The sequence below is a fragment of the Genypterus blacodes genome, unplaced genomic scaffold (genome assembly GCF_046128005.1).
Source record: "Genypterus blacodes isolate CSIRO-AG114 ecotype Tasmania unplaced genomic scaffold, CSIRO-AGI_Gbla_v1 ptg000017l_1, whole genome shotgun sequence".
NCBI lineage: Eukaryota > Metazoa > Chordata > Actinopteri > Ophidiiformes > Ophidiidae > Genypterus > Genypterus blacodes.
The window spans coordinates 3,750,434-3,774,685 of NW_027466831.1; the positions used below are offsets into that span (position 1 = coordinate 3,750,434).

Below are 24,252 nucleotides of genomic sequence, written 5' to 3' on the forward strand. Positions count from 1 at the left end.
GGATTACACCACTGCTAGTGTTGATTGACGGTATACATTTGAAGTTGCCTAGAGACACTTCTAACCAATATTCCTATGGATAAGATTATGGCGCTGATACCAAAAACTACATTTCACTGTAGTACAAAAAGCATCTGCTAGTAGAATGTAAATTGTGCTTTGTGAGTGTGTGTGTGTGTGTTCATGTGTGTGCTCATTCTGATTGCAATTCTAGCCCTGGCTGTAAGCCCTACAGCCGCTGCTCCACCAGCCGCAAGGCCACAGCCTCTCCTCACCACTTAATTGCATCTGAATTAATCCATTAATGCGGCTGTGTTGTGGGATGAAGGGGTGTAAGGAGGTGTCTGGCCTCTTTTGACCACTGCAATGTATTATTTATGGGTCAGCAAGTCTGGCAGCTCTGCATTAACTTGGCTAATGGACTGTAGGGTGGTCTGTGATTCTCTTTCAGAGGGAAATCAAATCTAATGCATATTACAGGAGAAAGGAGCTCTTCTTAGGCTACAGTCAGTCTGCGAGCCGTAGCCCTCAAACCCGATCCATTGCTCATATCTGATTTGTTTTGTCAGGCTGTTCACATTGATCTTTGAATGAAGCCTGCATGCGATATCAGTCTGAACAGATCACACTCCTGAAGGTACGCGCCTGAGTAAAAGAATAACCGTACTTCACTTACTACATGCTTGCCCAGACAACAACGCCGTCGTATTTGACAGCATCATGGGTGCTCTGGAGCAGCTCCAGTGGCGGACAGCTAGGATTGTCACCGAGGAGATCATCTTGTGTCTAGTTCATCACACATAGGGCACGTGGTACGGCCCCGGCCACTTCTTCTGCTAGACTTTCTTTGTATTTTGTTTTGATTGCAGCCACGTTCTCCTGTAGCCGCGTTTATTCATTTAACAAATCAAACACATGCCGGTCCCTTCAAGTTATGCTGGGGTGGATTCATCGCTCTAAATACTTATTACATCTCTAACTTCATTGTTCCTCCACTGGAATGCTTTTTTAACCGCTGTCCTCCTTTTTTTTTTTTGCCAGTGCGAAACGACGACAAATGTCAAGTCACAACGATGTAATGCATTGCTTCTTTGTGGATTTGGTTTGTGCAGACGAGGTAATTCAGGGAAGCACACGGTTGCCTTGTGTCTGTTGTGTTTACATGCATCCCTCTGAATTGTTTTGTCTTTCTGCAATACTCGATGAGCTACACATCCAGTAATGAGAGCATAACTGATAAAAAGAGACACGGTTAACACTGCTAGGTTTATTTTCTGGAGAATATACGGAGAATATACTTAACTAGGTTTCTACTGCTGTTTATCATACATATGCACCAAAAAGGCCATGGCCAGGAAATGAGATTCTGTGGTTGTAGTGTAGCAGCTTCAACAGAAAGGATATCATTCTTTCATTCATTCAGAGTTGAATCCATATCAAACAAAATGACATCCAGAAAAGTATGAATGGGTTTCCCAGAACTGAAGAACGGGCTGTTAGACAAATACTGAGCTGAAGAACTGTGCCCTCCAGTGATTGAGCCAGTCGGTGCTAATGCCTGTAGCATCATATAGCGCTAACCAGATTTCTTATATAACATTTGCTTTTTAATACACTTAAAAACTGTGCTAGCCTTTTATTCCAAAATGTGGTAGGGGGCAGGAGCAAATCGGATTACTGACCAACTGTATGAAATCACAGGTTTTATTTTAATCAGATTATTGTAGTCCGTATAAATGTGTTCTCCGATTTCCCGCCTTAATCTGATTAGAACCCAAAACCTGGATTGCATGTAAACATGGTAATTGACATGAAATAAAAGGCAGAGTTTGTGATCTTATCAAGTGTGATGAGATCTGTTCAGATTAATACAGAAGGGTTTTTTTCTCTCTCTCTCTCCCCTTCTGTAGCCTTCAGGCCTTTTACATTATCAGCCTTGGAAGTGAATGTACTAAACGTACGAGTTTGTGTGAGCAGAACGCTAATGAATAAGAAAATGAATCGTGTTATAGATGTGATAATCCCCCACCGAACATCCAGAATCCAGTCTCGTTGCCTTGTTGAGGGATATTGAGTCTCTGCTTCTTGGGAGTCGACTCCACAACGCCGGCCAAGTCAAGCACGGCTGTGGTGAGATCGGACCCAATTGCAAAAAAAACCCAAGCGATGCTGAGTCATGATAGACATGTTGCTTCCTTCACTGTGACAAGGGATTTGAAGTCGGATTACTTTCTCCTGCTTGAATGTATGCATTTCTGTGTGTGGAAGTAATATAGTGGTATAAAGCTGTAGTCATTATTGTTGTTTTACAGTAAAAGGAATATTCCAGTGCCAAGATGTCAGGATCAGGAGTACAGCTTTTGTTTATGTGCACGCAGATGGTAACACGCATATGGAGCAGGAACATAAGTGCTGTAATGTTTGTGTAGACATTAAATCGAAAATAAAAGGTCAAAACTGCTCATTTTCCCCTCCGACTGATCAAATATGTTTTCAGTCAGATGTGTTCTGTCTTGAATTGAATTTTACAGTTTCAGTCTTTGGATCCTTCGACTTGCTACTCAAGCCAACAAAGCAAAAAAAGATGGACATTTGAATACAGCAGGAAAGGCTTACCGTGCCGTTTGTTAATTTGTCTCACGCTTAAGTGGCCAGTTGGCACTACCCCGTCACCATTAGACACCGCCGTCAGTTCTTCATTGTTAGTGGGCACTGTAGTCGGCAGGCTGCTGTGAGCCATTGTCAGAGGGTAGCATCAGAGGCTCTTCTTCTGGCTGATAATTAAGTGGCGTACTGACAAACAGCTTTCATCAGATCCCTCATGTGGAACTGAGAGCATGCGAAGGCTTTCAGGGAGGATAAACTGGAGGACGTCACTTTGCCTCCTATCTTTCATGGCCTTGTGCTGCCTCTGCAGTGCAGGAGAGAGGGAGAGGAGAAAGTGCCCTGTGTAGCGCTGTAGGAAAGTGCTTGTCCGCGTCACTCAGAGGACCAGACTCTATATACAGCAATGTGCAAGGCAACTCTCTTTGCCTGTATTGTCATATTTACTGGCGCAGGTTCCATTGTTTGCCTCATGTGGCCACACCTATACAATGTGATATACCTTTGAATTATAGCCTAATCTAGTGCGTTCTATTGGGCCAGATTACTGCTATCATCTGTCACTCAGTCTTGTGTTTCCTCTAAATTCCTCTAGATTTATTACCAGTGATAACAGCCGTATCAAAGGTCCGAGATATTCCAAACTAATTCACACAATGGAATCGGTCGGTGAGATGTCTGTTTTGTAGCACACTAATTTAATCTTTTCTGTGGGCTGTAGCTGTCTCTCTCTCTCTCTCTCTCTCTCTCTCTCTCTCTCTCTCTCTCTCTCTCTCTCTCTCTCTCTCTCTCTCTCTCTCTCTTCCTTCTCTGGACTGTACAGTTGTGTAGCGAGTAGAGCAACACCAGAGGTTGGTCGAAAAGCCCTTTGACTGCGTGCAGTTAAGACTCTGGCTGGGAGCGAGAGAGCGACGGAGTGGTAGATGAGTGAATATCTGCAAAAAGGGAAAGAGAGACAAAGAAAGGTAGCTCTCTAAAGGCCTGTGATCAAACAGGCTTCGTATGAGAGGCTAAGGGCTTTATACTGTGACCTGCCATTCACTGATGCATTAAGTGATTCCCCCCCCCCCCCCCCTCCCCATAGCCTTTCAAATCTGCCGCCCCCCAATTTATAACAGGAATTTTTCAACATGCCATTGAGTCGACGGCTGTAACCTCAAACGTACCGAAGAAAATAATGCAGAAGGTTTCTTTTTTTTCTCTTAGACTTTTCTGCAGATCTTTTCCAAGGTTGGTCTCAGAGCAACAATGCAGGTGTAGAGGGGAATGTGGGTGCATCTGCGTGTGAGTTCAGAACATTTATATTGGAGCTTTTTGGTTTCTAACCTCACTGCTTCCATTGAAAAGGGAAGTTCCTCGGTGCAGTATTCATAAACTTCTTATATGCCACGAGAGAACTGTTGGGTTTTGTGTTGGCTCAGCTTTTTTGTCTGAGCCGTATTCTATAGGATGCAGTATTCTTGGATGGCCCTCAGCAAAACGACTTTACACATCGGAGAAGTTGGATTGCTATATTTACTGTGTTGCTGTATAGGATTTGGAACGGCAACGGGGAAAGGGAAGAGTTAACGGGTACCTGATAACAGCTAATGTGTTGTGGGCCCATTTCCCATACGGCCTATTGAAGTCGTCAGGAATAGTGCAGCGGTGTAATAGACATCTGTTGGCTCTGATGCAACTGGTCCAAAAATAAATGGCTCCCCTTGCACATCTGTCTGTCTGGAGTGCCTGCCATGTGCTGATGAGGCATATTCTTAACGAGTAACCTCCTCTACCCAATCTCTTAAAATCTCCTCCTGTTTAGAGGTAGGAAGCTTCGTCTCTGCAACAGAAATGGAAGCAAAGACGCTGCTGCAAACCACGGAGCTGGTTGTCAATTTTATTTAATTTTTTGTTGTTGCCATCTTTGTTTTTTTTCCTTCTCTTGATAACATGCTGTTCTCCCGCCTTAACATGTAAACGCTTATCAAGCTAATTTCTTTATGCGCGTATTACCTTTATTGTATGAGCTCACCAGTGAAAAATGGCTTTAATTTAACCAAATGGTCACTGCTGCGGGAAAAAATACAATTTCCCCATAGTGTCATCTCCTTTTGCAGAAGTGGCTCTTGAGTTTTAATTACTGTAATACCTCAAAACGCAACACTGGATGACCTTGTTCTAAATAGGAAGAGTTTGGCTTTGTTCATTTCTCTTTTGTCTGCGCATCACTGACAAAGTTTGGTTATTATATTTCTATGAAAGATTCCACGTTGGCAGACAAAGCAGACTATTCATGTTGTTTAAACTATACGCAACTGAGTAAAGATCAGAGAGCCGAGCATGCCAACACATTACTATGAGATGCAGAGGGAGACGTGTCTTCTTCTGCCTTTTTTTTTTTTTTTTTTTTTTAAATCAAGGTACGATTGACTTTTACTGTTTTTTAATGTGTCGTCATATCTGAGTTTGAAGTAAGGGAGTGCTGAGGTGAGTTGGTCACTTTAGACAGAGCAAAATAGCTCCATTTTATTTTATTGATGTAGTTATTGTCTTTTCAATACTGGCCAATATCATAATCAATTGCTGGTATTCATCAGTGGTATGACAAAAATGGGAATTGGCAGGTTTGTGTGCAGAATTGTCTGTGTCACCCACACCCGTCAGCCAAGGGTATATAAAAGCTCACGGAAACCTATTTCACAGTTTCCACTCTTACATTTGTCCTCCATGGAAGCTCTTTAAAGGCTCCTTTTTCCAAAAATTTGGCGGTATACATTTTGTGAATACTTGTGCTTAAATGGGCTGACAGTGGTTTGAAATGCTTGTAAAGTGAATTACCAATGTCCTGGCACTCCCATATCACTCAATGGAATTTGCAATGCAGCCGGTCATGCAGCTAACGGGATTAGATCATCTGGTGATGTCACCTGGACAACACCTTTTTGTACCTGTATTCGTGTGGGCGTTTGCGTGTGTGCGCGTGTGCGTGCGTATGTGTGTGCGTGTGCATGCGTGTTTGTGTGTGCAACATGCGTTTTTTAAAAAGAGGTGCCGGAGTGAATACTGTGGCATCCCACACGCCTTCCCACACCCACTACAAATAGACAGTGAAGGTGATACATTCCATGGCTTTGGTACAGATCCTTGAGGCTGAGGAGTGTGTTCTGTGTTGGTGGGCATGTCACAGGGTCCGTATGAAATAACAAGGCCTAAAAATACAGTCATCTATCTGTGTGTTCTCCCTCCTGATTCATTTCCACTTTCCTTTGTTGCGGGCCTGCTTACTGCACTCCGCTTTTTTTTCTCCTTACACCTTTCTACGTATGATTACTGTTTCTTTCATTCCGTTTGTCTTCCTGGCTTTGAGTCCACCAGAAATTAAGACACATGGAGGGAAGATGGGAGGAAAGTCTGTCTTGCTTACAATCTGCCGTTGGTCTTTCACACACTCACTCTGATATGTTCTCTCCCCTCATTCATTCATTCATTCATTCATTCATTCATTCATTCATTCAAGTGATAGCTGTTTAGGGGTTTTGACCAAAATGGTCACTGCACTGGGCCAACTCTTGTAGGCCTCCATTAGTCAGACTCCCTGACAGGCCAATTAGAGGCTGAGGTTGCTATCATGCTTACACCAATGTTTACTTCAATCCTTTTGGTTTGTCTCTCTCCTCTCTTCTGCACAGACACGACATACAAAATATGCTATGGCAACAGGGGCCTGCAGGAGTGTTTTTACACAGCAACACCCTGTGTTACAGTCTCTTTTGAATGATTTATCTTTCATTCATAATTGTCTTTTCTGTGATCAAGGCAGAAGAAGGAAGTAATACACTCGGCATTCATGTGCTCGCACTGGGTTCCACCATTCACCAAATAAGGATGACTCGTTGCATAAATGACATGAGAGGAAGTAGACCAGATGAGGAAATGCGTACAGAGATGGCTTACTCTGATTATAAAACAATATACTTCAGCTAACTGAATTACAATTCATAATCTAGGTCTGGTAGTAGGGGTAAGATTTATGATGATTTCTATATGACTTTGGTGTTTCACGTTATGAAAAAACAAATCCATTAATCTCCTGAAACTGAGAATGATCAAAAATGTTGGTTTGGGCCGGTCTCTGTGAATTGCCACAATGTCACTTAAACAGTGCCTTACCCGTCTTTAACTGTGATATGGACAAGTATCTGCTTGAAATGTTTGACATTTTAGTAGCTCCTGTTTAGGAGGTTGTTGTGATGTTTAGTTGCTAGGTCCTACTGTTCACCACTGCCTCTTTTCCCACACATTACTCCTTTGAACAGAAAAGCTGAAAATCCAGCAGCATTGACGTTTCATATGGAGTTTTATCTAAACACTCTAAGAGGACCTCAAGGTGATCCCAGGCTTTCACTTCACTTTGGGACTGTTTCAAGTACAACATACAACTCTTTGTTAATCGTGAGAGGTTTTCAGTAAGTGTGTGACACCCGCACACATGCCTTTTTCAGGCACAAAGTTGTTTGAAGATGCTCTGAATGTGGGAAGGCCAGAATCCTTTGGGCGCTTCAATTTATTCATGTCGGATCTCAGTGTGACCCTTCCTCTCCCTTGGTCCCTGGTGTTCATCCCCATGTCATAACTTGTATATGTGTGTGTGTGTGTGTATTTGTGGCTGTCCCAGCATGTAGAGTTAATTCCCTAGGGTCCCTGAATGTGTGCGGAGGGTGCCGTCTCCCCAGCTGTGAGGAGCAGGGCTCTGACATGGCCTGTCCCTTTAGCTCACTCTGAATGTTTGACATGCTGAACGCAGAGGTCAGCCTGACCTACTTTCCCCTGGCGGCCCTTCTGATGAGCTGCAACACTCCTCAGCGTGGGGAGGTGGGGGGGTGGGGGGGGCAGTGAGGGCGGAGCTGCTCATGCCTCCACTGTTGTCCTGGTGTGTTAAATCACTGCCATTTGTTAGGAGACGTGCGCGTGTGGTTGTGTGCGTGCGTGCGTGCGTGCGTGCGTGCGTGCGTGCGTGCGTGCGTGCGTGCGTGCGTGCGTGCGTGCGTGCGTGCGTGCGTGCGTGTGTGTGTGTGTAGGTGGCATCCCACATACACAGACATGTACTCGCACATAAGTGAGTGCTGAGGCTGGATTTGAAGTGAGCTCAGTGGGGGTTGCAGGTAGATGCTGGGCAGCACTTGGGCAGGACCCCTGCAGTGAGCTCTGTCTGACTCACTTTGTATATCACCGTTCACACCTCCCGACCTCTTCCACCCACATCACTTCCATCTGTAGTGTAGATCCACTTACAGCCTAATATCATTTATAATCCTACAGTCTTCAAGCATATTTACACAGGTTTAAGACCCATTCAAATGGGATTAATATTCCAGGGGGTGGCCGGTAATAAATAATTTGTCCTGCTCCTTTGTAAGCTCATTGTTCCTGATGGCATTTCAGCCGTTTTCAAATTCCAGATGGTGTGTTTGTTTATGGGTGAGGATATTCTGCTTGACAAATGTCAGGGAGGTGATGGTATTAAATATGTGCTGCACATGTAAAATCGGTTATAGTTGGGCAGATTGGCCAAGACGTGATGTTGTGCATTCTTACTCTCCTAAATGACTTCAGATTCTTACCTTTATTGCATCGGTTTCCAGATATCAACGTATTTGGAACTGGGAGGGGAGCAAAAACCATTCTTTGTCTACCAGCATCAGAATTCAACCTGCGCTAAGCCTATGACATTCTGCTCAACTTCAGCTCATAGGGTAATTAATATGTGCAGGGGACTAAAATGCCACACATTAATTGCAGGATTAAAACAACTGATCAGTGTGTGTGTGTGTGTGTGTGTGTGTGTGTGTGTGGTATATCACCAGCTCTCCCCAAAAGAAATAGATCCTGTCAGATAGTGGAGCCACTGCTGAGTTACAGACGTACAAAATACGAAATGGCTCAAAGCTGCAGTTTATATCATTAATTTGTAAATGTATTTCTCTCTTGTTCAGCAAATTTGTTATAATAAATACAGCAGCTATCATCGTGCTTCCTTTCACCTGTTCTGCTGCCGTTGATGTTGTGACCTCCCCTTTGTTCTTGTTCATTTCTCCTTGTCATCCATGAATGATCCTCATCCTGTTACTTTAACACAGGCAGTGTATTCCTGACTCACCTCAGATTGTGTCAGACACAGGCTCTGTCAGGCAGAGTGGAGAGCATGCACAAAGAGTTCATTAAAAAGTAAACTTCTAATGTAGCAGCAAGCGTGGGCTTGCTTGACTGTATCAATGATTTAGGTCCAGCAAAAGGCCCTTAATGGATACACTCACCAAGTTCTGCTTCTTCTGGCTATGGTAGACGCACACAAATGCATTCTCACAAGCATGTGCTCGCGCGTGCACGCACACACACACACACACACACACACACACACACACACACACACACACACACACACACACACACACACACACACACACACACACACACACACACTGAACATGGTTTTATTCATGTTTAAAGGCTATGTGGCATTGTACAGCTTACATCACACAGCCTCCCCATCAGACCCTCCCCTGTTGGTCATGTGGCAGGTTTTGTCATTGTACAGGCTCACTAAGTTAAGAGTCTTGTATCTGTTTTCCACCATCAACTATGCATGGTCATGATTTGTATTCAAATTGTTTTATTCAGTCGCTCTAATGTCTCACTGTGTAGAGGAGAGTGGCTGACAGGAAGAGGCTCACTCCTGGAATCGTGCTATCACTTCAGCTTGTGCAAGGAGCCATGCTGGGCTTTGGCCAAGGATGGGCGCATACATGTGCCACAGGGGGCTGCCACTATGCAGTATTTCCAAGTACATTCCTCTGCCTTGAACTTTGTAGTCTATCACAGCACCCTAGTGCCTTACTACCAATATTGTGCTTGTCGACTAGTTTCAGTGTTAATTTGTCAAGTTTATGTGACTTTTGAGATGATTCTTCAGATTACCTCCTCCATCCTAGGAAGAACATAAAACACTGATACTGAATTGCGGCTGCCATGTGTCTCCTGTGTGCGTTACTTTCCCCACTCCACCTTTCTGTGTCTCTACATTTCATGCGTTGTGCATTCGTAGCACCGCTGTTGGTCAGGGTTCTCCAACCCAGTCCTACATGGCCCCCAATCCTGCTATGTAATAAATGCTTTCTTTTGTACTCTGTGCTCTAATCTAAATGAGCAGGGTACAAAAATACTTACTGCCATGTACTAACTGGAAATGGCAAAAATAAATCTAAAACAGACCAATTACAGTACACGTAAGGGCATTATATACTGCTCTTAACTTTTACAAAGTTGACAACACTATTAACCATTTAGTAAAAAAGCCATTATAATTACTATTTAGTGCACATTTGGGACACAGCTCTGCTATCCCAGATTCCTGAGAACAACTTGGAATGCCAGGTGAAAGCAATTAATTGCATGGCAGGGTAGGAAAGCTGCTGGATCTGAGCCGATGTAGGACGGGGTTGGAAACCCCAAACGTAGATGTAGCACGGCTGTGCAGGACCTTCCAATGTTTGAGTGTAGCTAGAATTCTTAGAAAACTGGAGTGTAAAGCCCTGATTGAATATCTGAAGTCAAACTGTATTCAGCCTTCAGCATTATTAAATCAGAGCTTCAGACGTGTCCAAGAAATCATACAGGTCTGATCTCTTTTGTTCTAAATAAAATCTTGGCATTTTCTACTAAGATGACTAACCGTTTATTCCAAATGATAACTGAATTGTTGGTATCAGATATTCCAGTATGCTGTTAATGGTTAGAGCAGTGGTTCCCAAACATTTTCTTTCGCGCCCCCCTTATATAAATCAGAAGTTTTTCGCACCCCCCCCATACGTCTGTGGGTTCTGCGTGTTGTTGTGATTGTCTCTAAACAAGGTGAATATTGTTGATGCTTTGTTTTCAGGTGCCTGTACAGGCACATTTATAAGATTCCATGATTTTCTGCTTGGGAAAGGAGTTTAAATAACATATTCCTGTGCCATATTACAATAAGGTAGTAGAACGGCCTGTCATTTTGTAATGTTTATGATTTTGGTGTTTCTGTTAGCACCATTAAACTGTATTGTGCCCATGGATTCAGTTTGATCTGGCCAGGTCCTCTGGTATTAAGACAATATTTCCTCCCAGCTCGAATACAGAATCACCTTGACAATTATGCCGCATTTCAGCATTCCCTGCTTTTTATTTTTCGATTGGAAAACAGTGCAAAGACTTTTGCCAGCTCCCATTGGCATTTCAGAGTTCAGAGTTTTTTTCTGCGAGATTGACAGCATTACAGCAAGGCTGTCATTATCGTCCCTCCTGAGGCATAATTGCCTATAGTGTTGAACAAGCAGCCTCCATTTTATGTGCTTTGGGGGTTCTCTCTCTCTCTCGCGCTCTCTGTCTCGCTGTCTCTCTCTCTTGCTCTCTCTCTGTCTCTCCCTCTGTCTCTGTCACACATACTCACACCCCTGCTCGCTGTTTATCTCCCACATCCATCACACTCATCAGAGAATACAGCTTTGCTTTTTAGCGTGACCCTCTGTCAATACCACTCCATAAAGTGGAGTGAAGAAACGTGTGTCCGACGGCTCCTCTAGGCCTCCAGTTGGCCTGCACCAAGCCGGTTGTGAGGGCCTTGTCGTGGCTGGTTAACCCAGACTAGGAGCATTACTCTCCAACCCTTGTGGCTACTTCAACCCACCGTGCCTCCGTGATCAGGCAGCTGGATGAACCTCACTCTCTGCCCGTGTGGAGTGGCTTGAAACACTCTAATGAGTTAACTTCCAGATTGATCTACATAATTTATTTCCTGTCCCCTCAGGAGCTCGCTGAAGCATTAATTAATATCAGACTGTAGTATCAGCAACCATCCCAGTGTGGGAGTCTTGCTGGCTCCTATATTTGGAACCCATGGTACGCGATATGTTGTGCAAGTAAAATGCAGCTTTTTGGACACTGATGAAAGATGTTGCTTTCTGAATTTCTGCAGAGTCTCAAATCCGGACACAGTTGTAGGTAACAAGCGAACGTGCAGCAGTGAGCTATTGAATCAAGATGACGGAGACGACAGACTGTGACTAAAGCTAAATGATATGTACACAGCATCAGGTCACCTTCCATTGTTATTGCTGTCTCTGTAGCTGCTGGCGCTGATGCTGTGAGCACTTGAGTACAACCAATTGTTTCTCTATTCAGTGTATTAATGTGTTCACACTCACCTCACCACATCTTTGTCTCCGTTTTTCCCTCCCTCCCTTCCTCTCTCCACAGAACTCAATACGGCACAATCTGTCTTTGAACAAATGTTTTCTCAAAGTGCCTCGCTCCAAAGATGACCCAGGGAAGGTGAGTGTGTTGCATTTCATTTCAACATAAATTGTATTATGAATACAGCAATCACATTGGATAGTTAGGAAAGAGTAGCAATAGGACATTGTGTTTAGTTAGTAATGTTTGCCCACAGGTTTGCACTCATGCATTCTGTGGTAGATAAATGTTAGCTTTGAATAGCTGCCCGGCTCTGGCAGTCTGGAAATGCACGGCATGCTAGTCATTTGTTATGTTTTTTTAAAATATAAGAAGAGGCTGGTTTTTGCTTACAAAGCTTAGTAATGATGGAGCTATAACAGGGCAAAATGGAATATGCCATATCCAACATCTTGCGATCCTAAAGTATTTAGTCAAGGGTGGGGTGAACTTCCTCATAGAAAATAGACTTGTGTTACCCTCATCCTTTGTTTCCCTCTCTAAAAGGAAGGATAGACCAACATGCTAATTTGACATTTTAATCTTGATAAGACCACCTACAGTTTTCCCCCTGATTTACTTAACGATCTCTAGTGACGTCGACCTGATGAGTAGAATTCCATGATCCATTTTGTGGGTTTGTGTATTTAATAGAGTAGTTATGAGCCTATATTTAGCATGACAGTGTGTGTGTATAGGTCTAACCATACGCCGCCTAACCCAGATTTCATCCCAGCACTGTCAGATAGGCTACATATGCTTCGGGAATCGCACAAATAATTGCATACACGTGCACGCATACACCGGCACACGCATGAAGAGCTGCGCGTAGCTGTGTAGAGGATGGGGACTGAATGCTAATTTCATGTTTTGCTGTAATCCTCTGATATTGACACTCTTGGGAGCTGCTCCACTAAATACAAAATAATCTGTTGCTGTATGGATCCCATTCCAAATGCATGGCCAACATGCTCACATCCTTAATGTTTAATTTGGAATTTTCCTCACTCCCTTCCCCCCTGAAGACAACTTCAAAGAGGAGCTAGCCGCTCTTGATATGTTGCATCAATATTGTAATGTGGCAGGAATATGAGAGCTGCTGGTTGGGTGAGATAGGAGAGGCATGTCACGAGCTCTCTCTCTCTTCCTCTTACCGAGATGGTGTAAAAGATGACAGTTAGTTTTGTACATACACACACTCTGTTTACCTCTGAGGTAAAAAAAAAAAAAAAAAAAAACTAAAATGCAGCCAGTGATGCCTACCATTAATCATGTTTTAATTGGTGCTATGTTTTGGCCGTAGGTTACCAGGATGGACGGTGTACTTGTAATGTTTGTCCTTATTATATTTACTCACAAAACACGGAACTTCCTGACAAAAGTGAAGTTGTATAGGAAAATGAGCGGTGTTATTTATGGTAAGAGGGCAGAGTACATCTGTTATCAGGATCTGCTTTAAATAATCTTTACAGCAGCCTTTTGTTTTATGACAACAGAGAGTATTGTGGTTTGCTCTGTTTCTTCCCTGCCTGGACACACTTCACTTGGCATGGCCACAGTATAATGCAGTATATTTGTGAATAATTTAAAGACTCTATATGTATATGTCTCTGGGGGTGGGTGTAGGAGATTGCAGAAACTTCCCTCCCAACGGGGTCAACTTAGCATTTCTTCCCCCTAATTAAAACAAATGTCACCCAGCTCCGACCTGTATGCGTGTGTGTGTATATCGTTTAACCCCCGCGTCTGCACACTGAGGTGGATTTTTTTTTTTAATCAACTGTGAAGCAACCACATCCTTTACACATCCTTGATCGGCAAAATCTGTGGTAAAGAACAAGTATAATGATGTTTCACTCTATTTTACTCCAGCCGCCATCATTATGAGATATCTCTTCATCTTCAGTTGATTGTGCTGTGAATTATTCTCGTCTCTGAGGACGGTGTTAATTGACCCCAAAGCTGTGCACATATTACAAGTTTTCTTTGCCCCCTGAAGAATATAGGCCAACAAAGAAATTCTTTTTAACAATCGCAGCTCTGTTCTATCCGGGCTGTTAAGGAAATTGTCATATTAAACAAGAACAGGCTTTTGTGTATGCGGTTGTTGTTGTGTAGATACTTGAGACGCAGCTTGTTGTATGACCTCTCCTGCTCAGAGAATTTTATATGGAAATATCAATTTTTCTGTCTGCTAAGAAAGTAATTTTAAAGGTCCTGATCTCACTTTCTCCTGACAATTGAGATTTTATCAGGGGTCATGTGAAATATTAAAAAAATCAAATTCACATCGTGTTTAGCCTCAGGGTAAAAAATCTCATTTTTAACAACTGTAAGCTGTGTTGCTGTTGGCTTTGAGGAGGAACGGCATTGAAAAATAAATTAAATGGGGCCCGAATATACAGAGATAAATAATGCAGTCTGGGTGTGGAATTGCTCGCTGAGCCAGCCCCAGCTGTTCTCTCCTTGATTAGCCCCGTTCAGACCTAAGAAGAAAGCAACACAGCAGGGCTAGTGCTGCCTACATTTGTGGGCTGAGGCTGAGGAGCCTTCATCCTTGGCAACAGCACACTGCCTCAGCACCTGAGGCTGAGGAAGTACAGCTTCAGGAAAGGCTTAGCATTTCACCACCACCACCACCTGCCCTCAGCAGCCTCTCATTGAGGAGCAGCCGCAGAGGAGGAAAAGCCAAGCCATCCTCACTGACGGAGCCCACCCACTCACTGTACACACTTTCAACTCGCAGCTCTCAACTCACAGGCTTCAGTTGAGAGGATAGACTGCATTAACATTAGCCGGAGAGCAGTTGAGGCCTCTAACGTCTGATTTAGTTGCATTAAAACAGTTCATTACAGGTAGGAGACCTCTCGGTCCGGTGCTCTGCATCTCAGGGATATCACATATTTCCCCTCTGGAGTCATTATAGCAACACACACCTCTCTTTTTCTCTGCAGGGCTCCTACTGGGCCATCGACACAAACCCAAAGGAGGACGCCTTGCCTACGAGGCCGAAGAAGAGGCCGCGGTCTGGAGAACGGGTTAGTCTAACGAGAGACTCTTCCCGACACATTTCTCTGCATACGCTGTCTCTGCTGTTCTTCCGCCTCACTTCTAGTCTGCTATTTTTTTCACTCACTCTTTTAATTTTTTACCCCATGCATACACATGCTCAGTAAGAGTTCATATCCACACTTAATGTTACTGCGTCTCCATGCTGCTCCACTGGCCTGTCATGAAGTGGGCTCCTTATTAATAAACTATGCCCCAGGCAGCCATTACATACATTGCATTCTGCACTCATTTTTTAACAAACATCAATTAATGCAGAGCTATGCACGGCGGTTATTCTGAGTGGGAGCTTTTGTCTTTAATTATGGATGAGCCTCATCCAGTGTTACGTACAGCTGTGCAGGTTTAGCGAGCTGCTTAGATTGACCTCTCCCTGGGGCATCCCAACACAGCGGGGCTGTTGTCTCCTTCTTTCCTACAATGTGGCTGACCAGAGGCTAAGAGACAGACAGCATTCTGTTACACTGGCTAGGCAGACTGGCGAATGCATACTTAGACAAAGCATCGCCTCTACCACACATAAATGTTGTTATACTAGCCCACCAATGTCAAAATTCTGTCGCATTTGTTCACCAATCTGTTCCTGTTTTTTAGGTAAGAGATTTTATAAACAATAGGTGGGAGAAAAGCATATGTCACACTGCTAACAATTGTAACTGCAGCTGTTGATGCAGTCTATTAATTTGGAACACGGAAAAAGGAAAACACATCAAGTAATAAACAGTCTGGAGTACTGAGCTCTGTGTATTCTATAGGACCGTGCAAAGATGCTGTCTGCCTCAAGACATGCCATAAGACACTGGAAGGGAGAGTTTGTTAAATCTCTTTTTTATTTATTATTAATTAAAAATGGCATTATTGGCAGTCAATCCTCTTACAGTAAGCGGTAGTTTTAGCTCTTTTTATCTCTCCCATCTGTGTGTGTGATGCAATGTGATGCGTGTGGGTGTGTGTATATATACATACATATATACACACCACAGTTAAGATGTGACCTAAATAAAGATGTTACTCTGAAAGACACAGATATGTCACAAAGGAGCATGTAATTGTAAAAAATCCCAACCAAAACCTCATCCACTTCCCTCCAAACCCACAGTGGGACCTCTTGTCCTTGATAATTTGATAATGGTGAACATTTTTTTTTTTTTTGTCTGCTTCGACTCCCCACCCCCAACCCCCACAGGCTTCTACGCCGTACAGCCTGGAGACCGAGTCTTTGGGGATGGAGTGTATGATCTCTGGAAGTGCCTCTCCAACGCTGGCAATCAACACTGTGACTAACAAGGTACTACAGCCAGCCATCCAGCCTCCAGCTCCAACATACACCTGGCTACACAACTGCACCCTGACCCCACCCACTTCTCCAACCACCTACAGCACATCCCCATAGAGAGACGAGCACTCTAGTGGAAGGGAGATACACACACACACACACACACACACAGACACTCACACACGCACACACACACACACACACACAAAGGCACACACACACCTGCATACATATACACACACAAAAACCAGCACAAGCACATATGCCTAAAGCTTCTCTGCAATGCAACCCACACCAAAAAACATAACTACTGTAGCTGCACTGCAGCACCTTTTTCTTCTCCAACAGCAGGCAGTGGGCTTTTGTTATATTCACTATAGCAATACGATGCTTCCACAGATACTTTTGAAACCTGATAGACCTTACACAGTTCTGTGCACACTTGCAATAGGATACTACACACACTCCATGGGGTTTTTCTATTCACACCTGTATTGGAGGTTGACGCCCGGAATCGTGTTGCTTGTTTCTCTTCAGTGCTGTGACCACATTACACTGTCACACTACAGTTGACCACCCCTGCTGTTAGTTCTGTCTGCTCGCAGTAGCTTTGTTTAAAGTGCAAAAGCTTGGAAATACTTTGCCGACGAAAGCTACAGGCATTGCTAGTTGTTAGTTATGAGTGTGCTGCTCACTCGGAAATTTAAATAGGTTTTTTAACCTTAAGCCCTCATCCTCTGGGCCCAGTGGGGGCCGCTCTCAGGAGTACCTTTAGAAAGCCTGCAAGAGTTGCTTATTGGTTTGCTGCGAGCATTACAACAAATATGGTTTGATGTGAACAAAGTTGTTCACAGGGAACATTAGATTGTCTGAGGAGAGCTCTGTTTTAACCTATGTGCACATGTATGTAGTGTGTACTGCAGTGTACAGCTCCCACTCTATGCATAATATATAGAGCTGTGTCCATATCTTTAAAAAGGGATGACAAATATAAAGACCAAAGCTTGTGGAGAGCAGACCATTTTTCCTCCCTGATAGGTACAAAGAATTCTCACCGTAGAATCAGTCTCCGCCAGCAGGGAATGCATAATTAAACCCTAATGTAAAGAGCTGATACTGGAGAGCCTGGACTCCTGCCGTCAGATAACTCAGGAGAGGAACAAAATGAAATCGTTAAATACGGGAAAAAAATAAATAAATGAAGCTGCGTGTGTGATTCTCAGATGTGATGAAGGGAAGTGTGGATTTATCTCATTTGTAAGTGAACTGTGAAAAAAAGCTGTTGCTGTGGCAAAGTGAACAGAAGTGGAATAGCAACAGATCTTCGCCCTGACTCCTCAGAGAGAGCTTGTTTCTCACTGTATTACACTGTAAACATACGACAGGCCACGCCTCTTTCGGAGCAACGTGCCAAGCCACAGGAATTCCCTCACTCCGTTTTTCTCTCTCCCAGTCTTCCTCCCCTATTCCCGCCTTTTACGATAGACCAATGGGAGACACTGGCAGGGGGACCAGCAGGAATCTTTAAAAAAAAAGAATTCTGCTCTCTCCTGTTGGACATTCCTTACAAGATTGTCCTACCTCCCTCCCTCCATTTCTCTTCTGCCTTTCTCACATAGACTCGCATTCTTTCACTTCTTTCCCCCTGAAAGTTGTTTTACTGAGGCAGCCCCCAACGCTGGTGTGAATATGATGAAACTCTGGCACTGAAGTGTGATGATGAAGGGAAAAGGGGGATTGTTAGAAGTATGTTTGCCGAAGACTAGTCTGGACGTTTTTCCCTCTCTTGTACCCCTTCCCTTTCTTTCTCCCGTCTGTCTGCTCGGTCCTTTAAGAAGGGATTCTGCTGAACACTGGCTGACTTTATTGGAGACACCTGGGCCAATCTAGCTTTGATTTCATAATCCATGTCTCATGCTCCAGATTAGGGCGCCATGTAAAAGACACCTCAGGCTTTTTACTTAATTCACTTCTAAGAATAGAACTCTGACTCGCCGCCTGTTAGCCACCACTGCACACAGTATTTACTGTCGAGCTGATCCTGCCTGTATGAGCACGCTCGCCCTGCTCTGTGTGTTCTGGTGCATGTGTGTGCATTTCTGTCTGACCTACCTTTGTGCACATCTGTAGCTGTAGAAGTAGGTGCACAGGTCATGTGTTTATACTTGCTTCTACATATGAGGGTGAGTTAAAACTGGGTGTTCATCTGTGACTGTGAGCGCTTGAGTGGGCGTCTCTATCCAGGGGACTCTGGGGCCGGCGTGAACCACAGAGCACTGAGGTTTTGAAATCATCACACTACGGGTGAGAAGAATAAAAATAGATTGTGCTGAGAGGCCGTTTTATGACTTCATTACACATAACATTTATATTTCTTTTGTGCGCTGTTTTTGATTAGCATTGCAGGGCTGATTTTTCAGGCATTCTCAAGTTCTCAGTTTTAGCTGTTGAAGTTCCCCTTTATCCTAATGAACACTGGAGCCAAGCGCACACAGAGTGGTACGCCAGAGTTGCCTAATGAGCTTCTCGTAGTACTCAGCATTCTCCCTCAGTCATACCCCTCTCCCTCTCTCTCGCACTGTGTTGCCTAGATTTAGCATTTGTGTTGTTGGCTTTTTGAAGCACAACATTTCTATCTCACTCTTCCAGAACAGGAGCCAAGCTCCTTATTAGAAGCTCAATATGAAGGGACCCTCTCACTCCGCTTGTGTGCATCCTAGTTCTGAGCCAGCCTTTTAGTCGGGTGACCAATCGGTCAGTCGGGGGCTGCCTGGCTCTCCGTGCCTCTGCAGTAGCTGTAGATTAACGGAAAAACAAGAGGCTTCAGTCTGTTGCTCCAGCTACTGAGGCTGGGTGCCGGACAGGGCCGAGCCATTCTGCCTGCCTGAAGGCTTCTGCCACTGCTGCCTCATTGTGCTGAACACAGAGCCCACTCTGTTCCACTCACAGTGATGAGCAGCAGCCACCATGCTGTTGCACTCATGGATAGACACACACACACACACACACACACACACACACACACACACACACACACACACACACACACACACACACACACACTAATCTAAGAATGTAAGGACTGCTTCCACCACAACACTGTCAGTGCATTACTGCCATTCCTCTCTCACAATTCAAACTCCACACTTGGTTGGGCTATTCTCTGTGGGTATCATTATATTCATTATCTCTATTGCTTTTCTTACTCCCGTTTTAATTGCCTGACACTGCACTTTATTGGGGAGGGTGGGACATCCAAACCTTGTTAGATGATAATTAAGATTGTCGTCCTGAAGTGGCTGGACTAGTTTCAGTGTTGTATTGAAAGGTCAATGTCTCAGTTGCATTGAAATCCTTTGTTGGATGTCCCAAATGGATTTGCGCGTGCTGAGCAGATGTGGCTGACATCGCCAGTAGTGTGACCTTTCTCCACTGTCTCCACACTCCTCGCCACATCAGCTAGAACCCCTTGGTGGGCGTTCAGCAGCGCCGTGTCTCGCACATACTCACTGAAGTGAAAACAAGCTACACCACTATTATGACAAGTCAATGCATGCAGTGAACATATATGCACACGTGTAAAACTTTCCAAACCAAATGACATCGTTCAACAATAGACCAACGTTACCTTCCCTACCAATTATCCCAGAAGAATGCTGACGTGCCCTGATATCAACATGATAAAGATCAGTGGTGACACAATGGACAGATGGTATGTGCGTTCTCAGTGATCAACGTATTTGTTGTGTGTGTTTCAGGTGGCGTTGTACAACACAGACCAGGAAGGGAGTGATAGTCCAAGAAGCAGCCTTAACAACAGCCTGTCTGATCAGAGTTTGGCCTCGGTCAATCTCAATAGTGTGGGCAGTGTACACAGCTACACACCGGTAAGACCAAGTAACATTCCACACTGTTCATAACTCTACAGCCATGAGGTTTCTAGCAGCTCGTCTGCTGTTTTCCCCAGCCTGTACCAGAGGATTATGCAAAGATGCTGCTAGGTTTCATTAATCAACATCATTAAATTTCCCCACCACCTAATTCCTAAAAACAGACTTGCATACATAAAGGCATTTATGGACAGTTTCTACCATTCATAAGAAAATATGAAGACAAAGGAAATGTTTTTAATTGACATTGAATCCACATTTTGCTCGCTGTAGGGGAGCCATAATCACTAAATGGCTGAAAATGAAACACCAGTAGGCTTAGATACTATGATAGTGCACCGTATCCCATATTTCATCTGACCGGGAAGCCTCAGGGGGCTCTGTTCAGAGAATCCACCCATAGACGGCAGCAGATCAGGGTTCAGTGCAGACATGAATTGAAGTAAAACATCAGGAAGGGGGTTAAGGGAAACAGAGAAAGATGTGCACGCTTCTGGAAGCCAGACAGAGAGAAGCGTTTCCTCTGATGTCCTCCCACCAGAGATGCCCCCTCTTTGGTGTGGTCCTCCTGCATTCTATAGTGCTGGCTGCTCCAGGCGCTGGGCATCGATCAGCTCTGTCTGATGGATGCGCTCTCTCCAACAGCTCAAGCACCAGCTCACAGTAAACACTCTGGCTTTATTATCACCTCTTCACTCGCCGAAGCCAGACTGCGAGCCGCGCTCTTCGACAGCCTGCCCACATCTTGCGCTGCGAAGATGTTGTGATCAAATATTGGCCGTGACCTCTCTTGTAAATGCTAGCCCACAGGTCAGGTCCTCCTTTGTAAAATAGCGATGGTTTCGAACGCTGCCCCTGCTGTGATGAATCTCGGAGACGACCTCATTGCCTGAGGGAACAGTGCTTGCTCTTGCACCCAGGGGCAGTGAATAACATTGACTACCTCCACAAATACATGGATAAAATGGATGCTTATTTGTGCGAGGCTTTGGTATTGATTTTGTTTTAAATACATTTTGCTTGGCCACCCGGGTATTGGCTTTGTGTCCGTTTGAGTTGCTCTCTTAATGTTGTGTGAGCCAAGGCGCTAAGCACTGACCCAGATTGTTGAGGATTGCTAATTATTCCTTACATGTTGTTGTATGACGGACGCCTCTTTAGACTCAAAGAGCCTTGAACATTATCCCCTCAGGAACACCGATTTTAATCAGCTCGTTGTCTTAAATATCCCATAGATTTTGTGTCTCTTTGTCTTGCCCACGACTAGACGGCTATGCCAAGTATATCTGGCAGGCAGTGAACATTTACTTGTACGGTTGGACCTCATGTACGATCTAATTCTATAGAAAATAATGTGTATATTACAGCTGTAGCTCTACAGCCTGGGTTTTCCACAAAGTTATGCACCAATTTTACAATTAGATGCAATTCCATGTCGCATTTATACTTTTGTCCATTTCCTGTGCTTGATTTAAATCTCCTTCTCTGGTCTGTCTCAGGTGACTACTCATCCAGAGCCTGTGTCTCAGTCTATGAGCCTCCAGCAGCCCCCCCAGTCCCAGTACAGCATGCCAGAGAGGGACAAGCAGCTCCTGTTCTCCGACTTTGAAGATCTCAGTGCCTCCTTCCGCAGCCTTTACAAGTCTGTTTTTGAACAGTCCTTCAGCCAACAAGGTGAGTGGCCTCACCGGGGCATCAAGTTAGAAGCTAATGGAGAGCTTAAGCTTCATTTATCAAGGGAGCACACTGGAGCCGGATGATTCTCTGAATAATTCTTCCTGATGCGGGTTCGGTCTTAACAACTGGGGCTGCAGTGTCTTTGCGTGCTAATTGGGTTTGCTTAGAAAATGAGCCGATGTTCAACAGGCTGATGAGACCACAGTGCAAATGTATTGTAGTATTTTCATTGTCTGTTGCCGGAGCTGTGTGGAAAATACATTTTTATCCAAAAGCACAGTCTCAGCAGTCACATCTTCAGTATTTGAATACTGTCTTAATTATGATTTGATCAGACCGGATGAATAACTCTTTTGCTTTATATTCCGTTGCACCAAAGCTTGTGTTTAATCAGAGGAGTGGTCGAGGTTCATTTGTCATTAGGACGGTGAATTTGTATGATAAAATGCACAAAGCCAAATAGAACCCAGCTGTACAAAAGCTTGCAAGTCCCCGTAGGTTAAAACACATATTTGCTTGTAATGTGATTGGCTGAAACAAAACAAAGGGCACTTGACTCGCAGGTTATGAGCAAAGTAGAGTCAGCTTTCTGTGAATAACCTACTTTCACAGATGAAATGCATTTCATTCTAATGTTTTCAAAGAGTCGCTCTCCTTTAATCTATCATCTATGTTTCATTAGTTGAAAGTTGTTACCTTTTTTTTATTCACATAAAAGTGAAATCTCTTAGTCAGACAAGCTCCAGCAATTAAAAAGCGTAAATAATCAAGCTAGAGGATTTCACACTCTGCCGCTGTAGACAGTGAGCTAATTCACTGGCTTTGATAATAGGTAATGAGCTCACATTATTATTCTGCTGCTGCGTTAATTGCTTTCTGTATTTCCCTGGTTGGACAATGGGCTTTCCACGCCGATAAGAGATGCACCTTTGTCACCGTCGCACTGAGTGTTATGTGCCGATTGTGGAGGTGCAGGGCTGGAGTCAGCTCTAAAAGCACTCCAGTGAAATAGGTTTACTGTGCCAAAGCTGTGAAGGGCACAGACTCTTAAGACCCCTCCCCTCCACTCAGATGATTGCAGTTGGGTGTGCAGATGTTCACGCTTCAGTCATGTCTGTTAAGAAGCAGTGTGGCACCGCAGTGGATTTGTCCGGCTGTATAGTTCATAGCTGGAGAGAAGAGGCGGTGACAGCTTGGGCTGGTGAACCTCAGAGACACAACTGATGCTGAGTCATTCCTTGAACTACAACAAAATGGCAGCTGGCCCGTCTCCAGCGCAGAGCTACTGGAGACCCAAATCCCATTGCGCCCAAGATGTTAAATGAAATGCACTTGTGTAGCTCGTTTTACATGCAAAGACGATTCCTCCTTTTTTGCATTATACAAATTCAGTTCTGTCTGAAACCATGTGCCTGACATTTGCTATGAGCCCAGAGCTACCGGTTGCTCATTACCTGTTTTGTGTTTGTGTGTTGTTTCCCAGCTCTTATGGGCATACCATCAGATTCCTCCCAGCAGACCCACACCTCCTGCTCCTATCAGCACTCCCCCAGTGGCACCATTAGCACTCAGAACAGCTTGTCAAACAACCAACCCAATAACCACCCTAACAGCCACTCAGGCAGCAGTGGCCAGGTGCCCCTGTCCCATCCGACCCAAGCCCACCCCGGCCACGGCTCGCCCCACACGCAGCACCTCTCGCAGCACGGCGGCCCCCACACTCCGCACAACCAACACAGCCAACACGCCCAGCACAGCCAACACAGTCAGCCGCAGCACCAACAGCACTCACAGCACCCACACGCTGCGCACTCGCAGCACCCCCAGCACGGGCAGCACCCGTCGCAGCACCCGTCCCACGGCCAGCACCCGCAGCAGCATACGCCACACCCCTCCCAGCACACGCAGCACAGTCAGCATCCTTCTCAACACGGACAGCAGCATCAGAGCCTCTCCCACCAGCCCCATCCTACCCAGCAACAGATGGCCTGCAACACGGGTGAGACCTTCTCTTCCTTTGAACCGGCGTCCCCGTATCGTCCTCTCTGTCATCCTGTCTCACACACAGACACACCAACCAGGGCGAAGAATATCATACGGATCGAGGTTCACCGTCGCTGCTCATTTGCCGTGAATCAAACACTGAGCGCTCGTTTTTGGATGCGGAACAGTGAACCATCATCTGATTTATTATCTCTTATCTGTAGTGAGAACAAAGCAGTGCTGCATCCAGTGACTTAAAGCTGTGGAGCACAACAGCATTTACAGAGGCAACTGGCTCCTCCCAGTGGCCACAACACAATACAGGCCTCACACCTCCTTTGCTATGTGTTACCTTTCCGTTCACGTGCCGCAAAAATTGTCTGCACAATGAAATCTTAAACCTCTTTGCATAGCGCACAGTAAATAGCAATTATAGTCGCAGTTATTACGCAATTGTCAATATAAATAAATGATTAGAGCTGAATCTGTATCGGTCACTGAAGCACA

At 44.6% G+C, this 24,252-nt stretch overlaps 1 protein-coding gene across 3 annotated transcripts in view; it reads left to right on the forward strand.

The window, feature by feature from the left end:
- Positions 1-24,252, forward strand: part of foxj3 (forkhead box J3) — a 64,845-nt gene that overhangs the window by 35,276 nt on the left and 5,317 nt on the right. For all 3 annotated transcript variants that reach the window (XM_076141166.1, XM_076141165.1, XM_076141167.1), the window contains 6 exons: positions 11,875-11,949; positions 14,805-14,888; positions 16,106-16,207; positions 19,954-20,082; positions 21,585-21,759; positions 23,246-23,761. In XM_076141166.1, the coding sequence (XP_075997281.1) occupies positions 11,875-11,949; positions 14,805-14,888; positions 16,106-16,207; positions 19,954-20,082; positions 21,585-21,759; positions 23,246-23,761 (1,081 nt within the window). The remainder of the gene's footprint in view (positions 1-11,874; positions 11,950-14,804; positions 14,889-16,105; positions 16,208-19,953; positions 20,083-21,584; positions 21,760-23,245; positions 23,762-24,252) is intronic.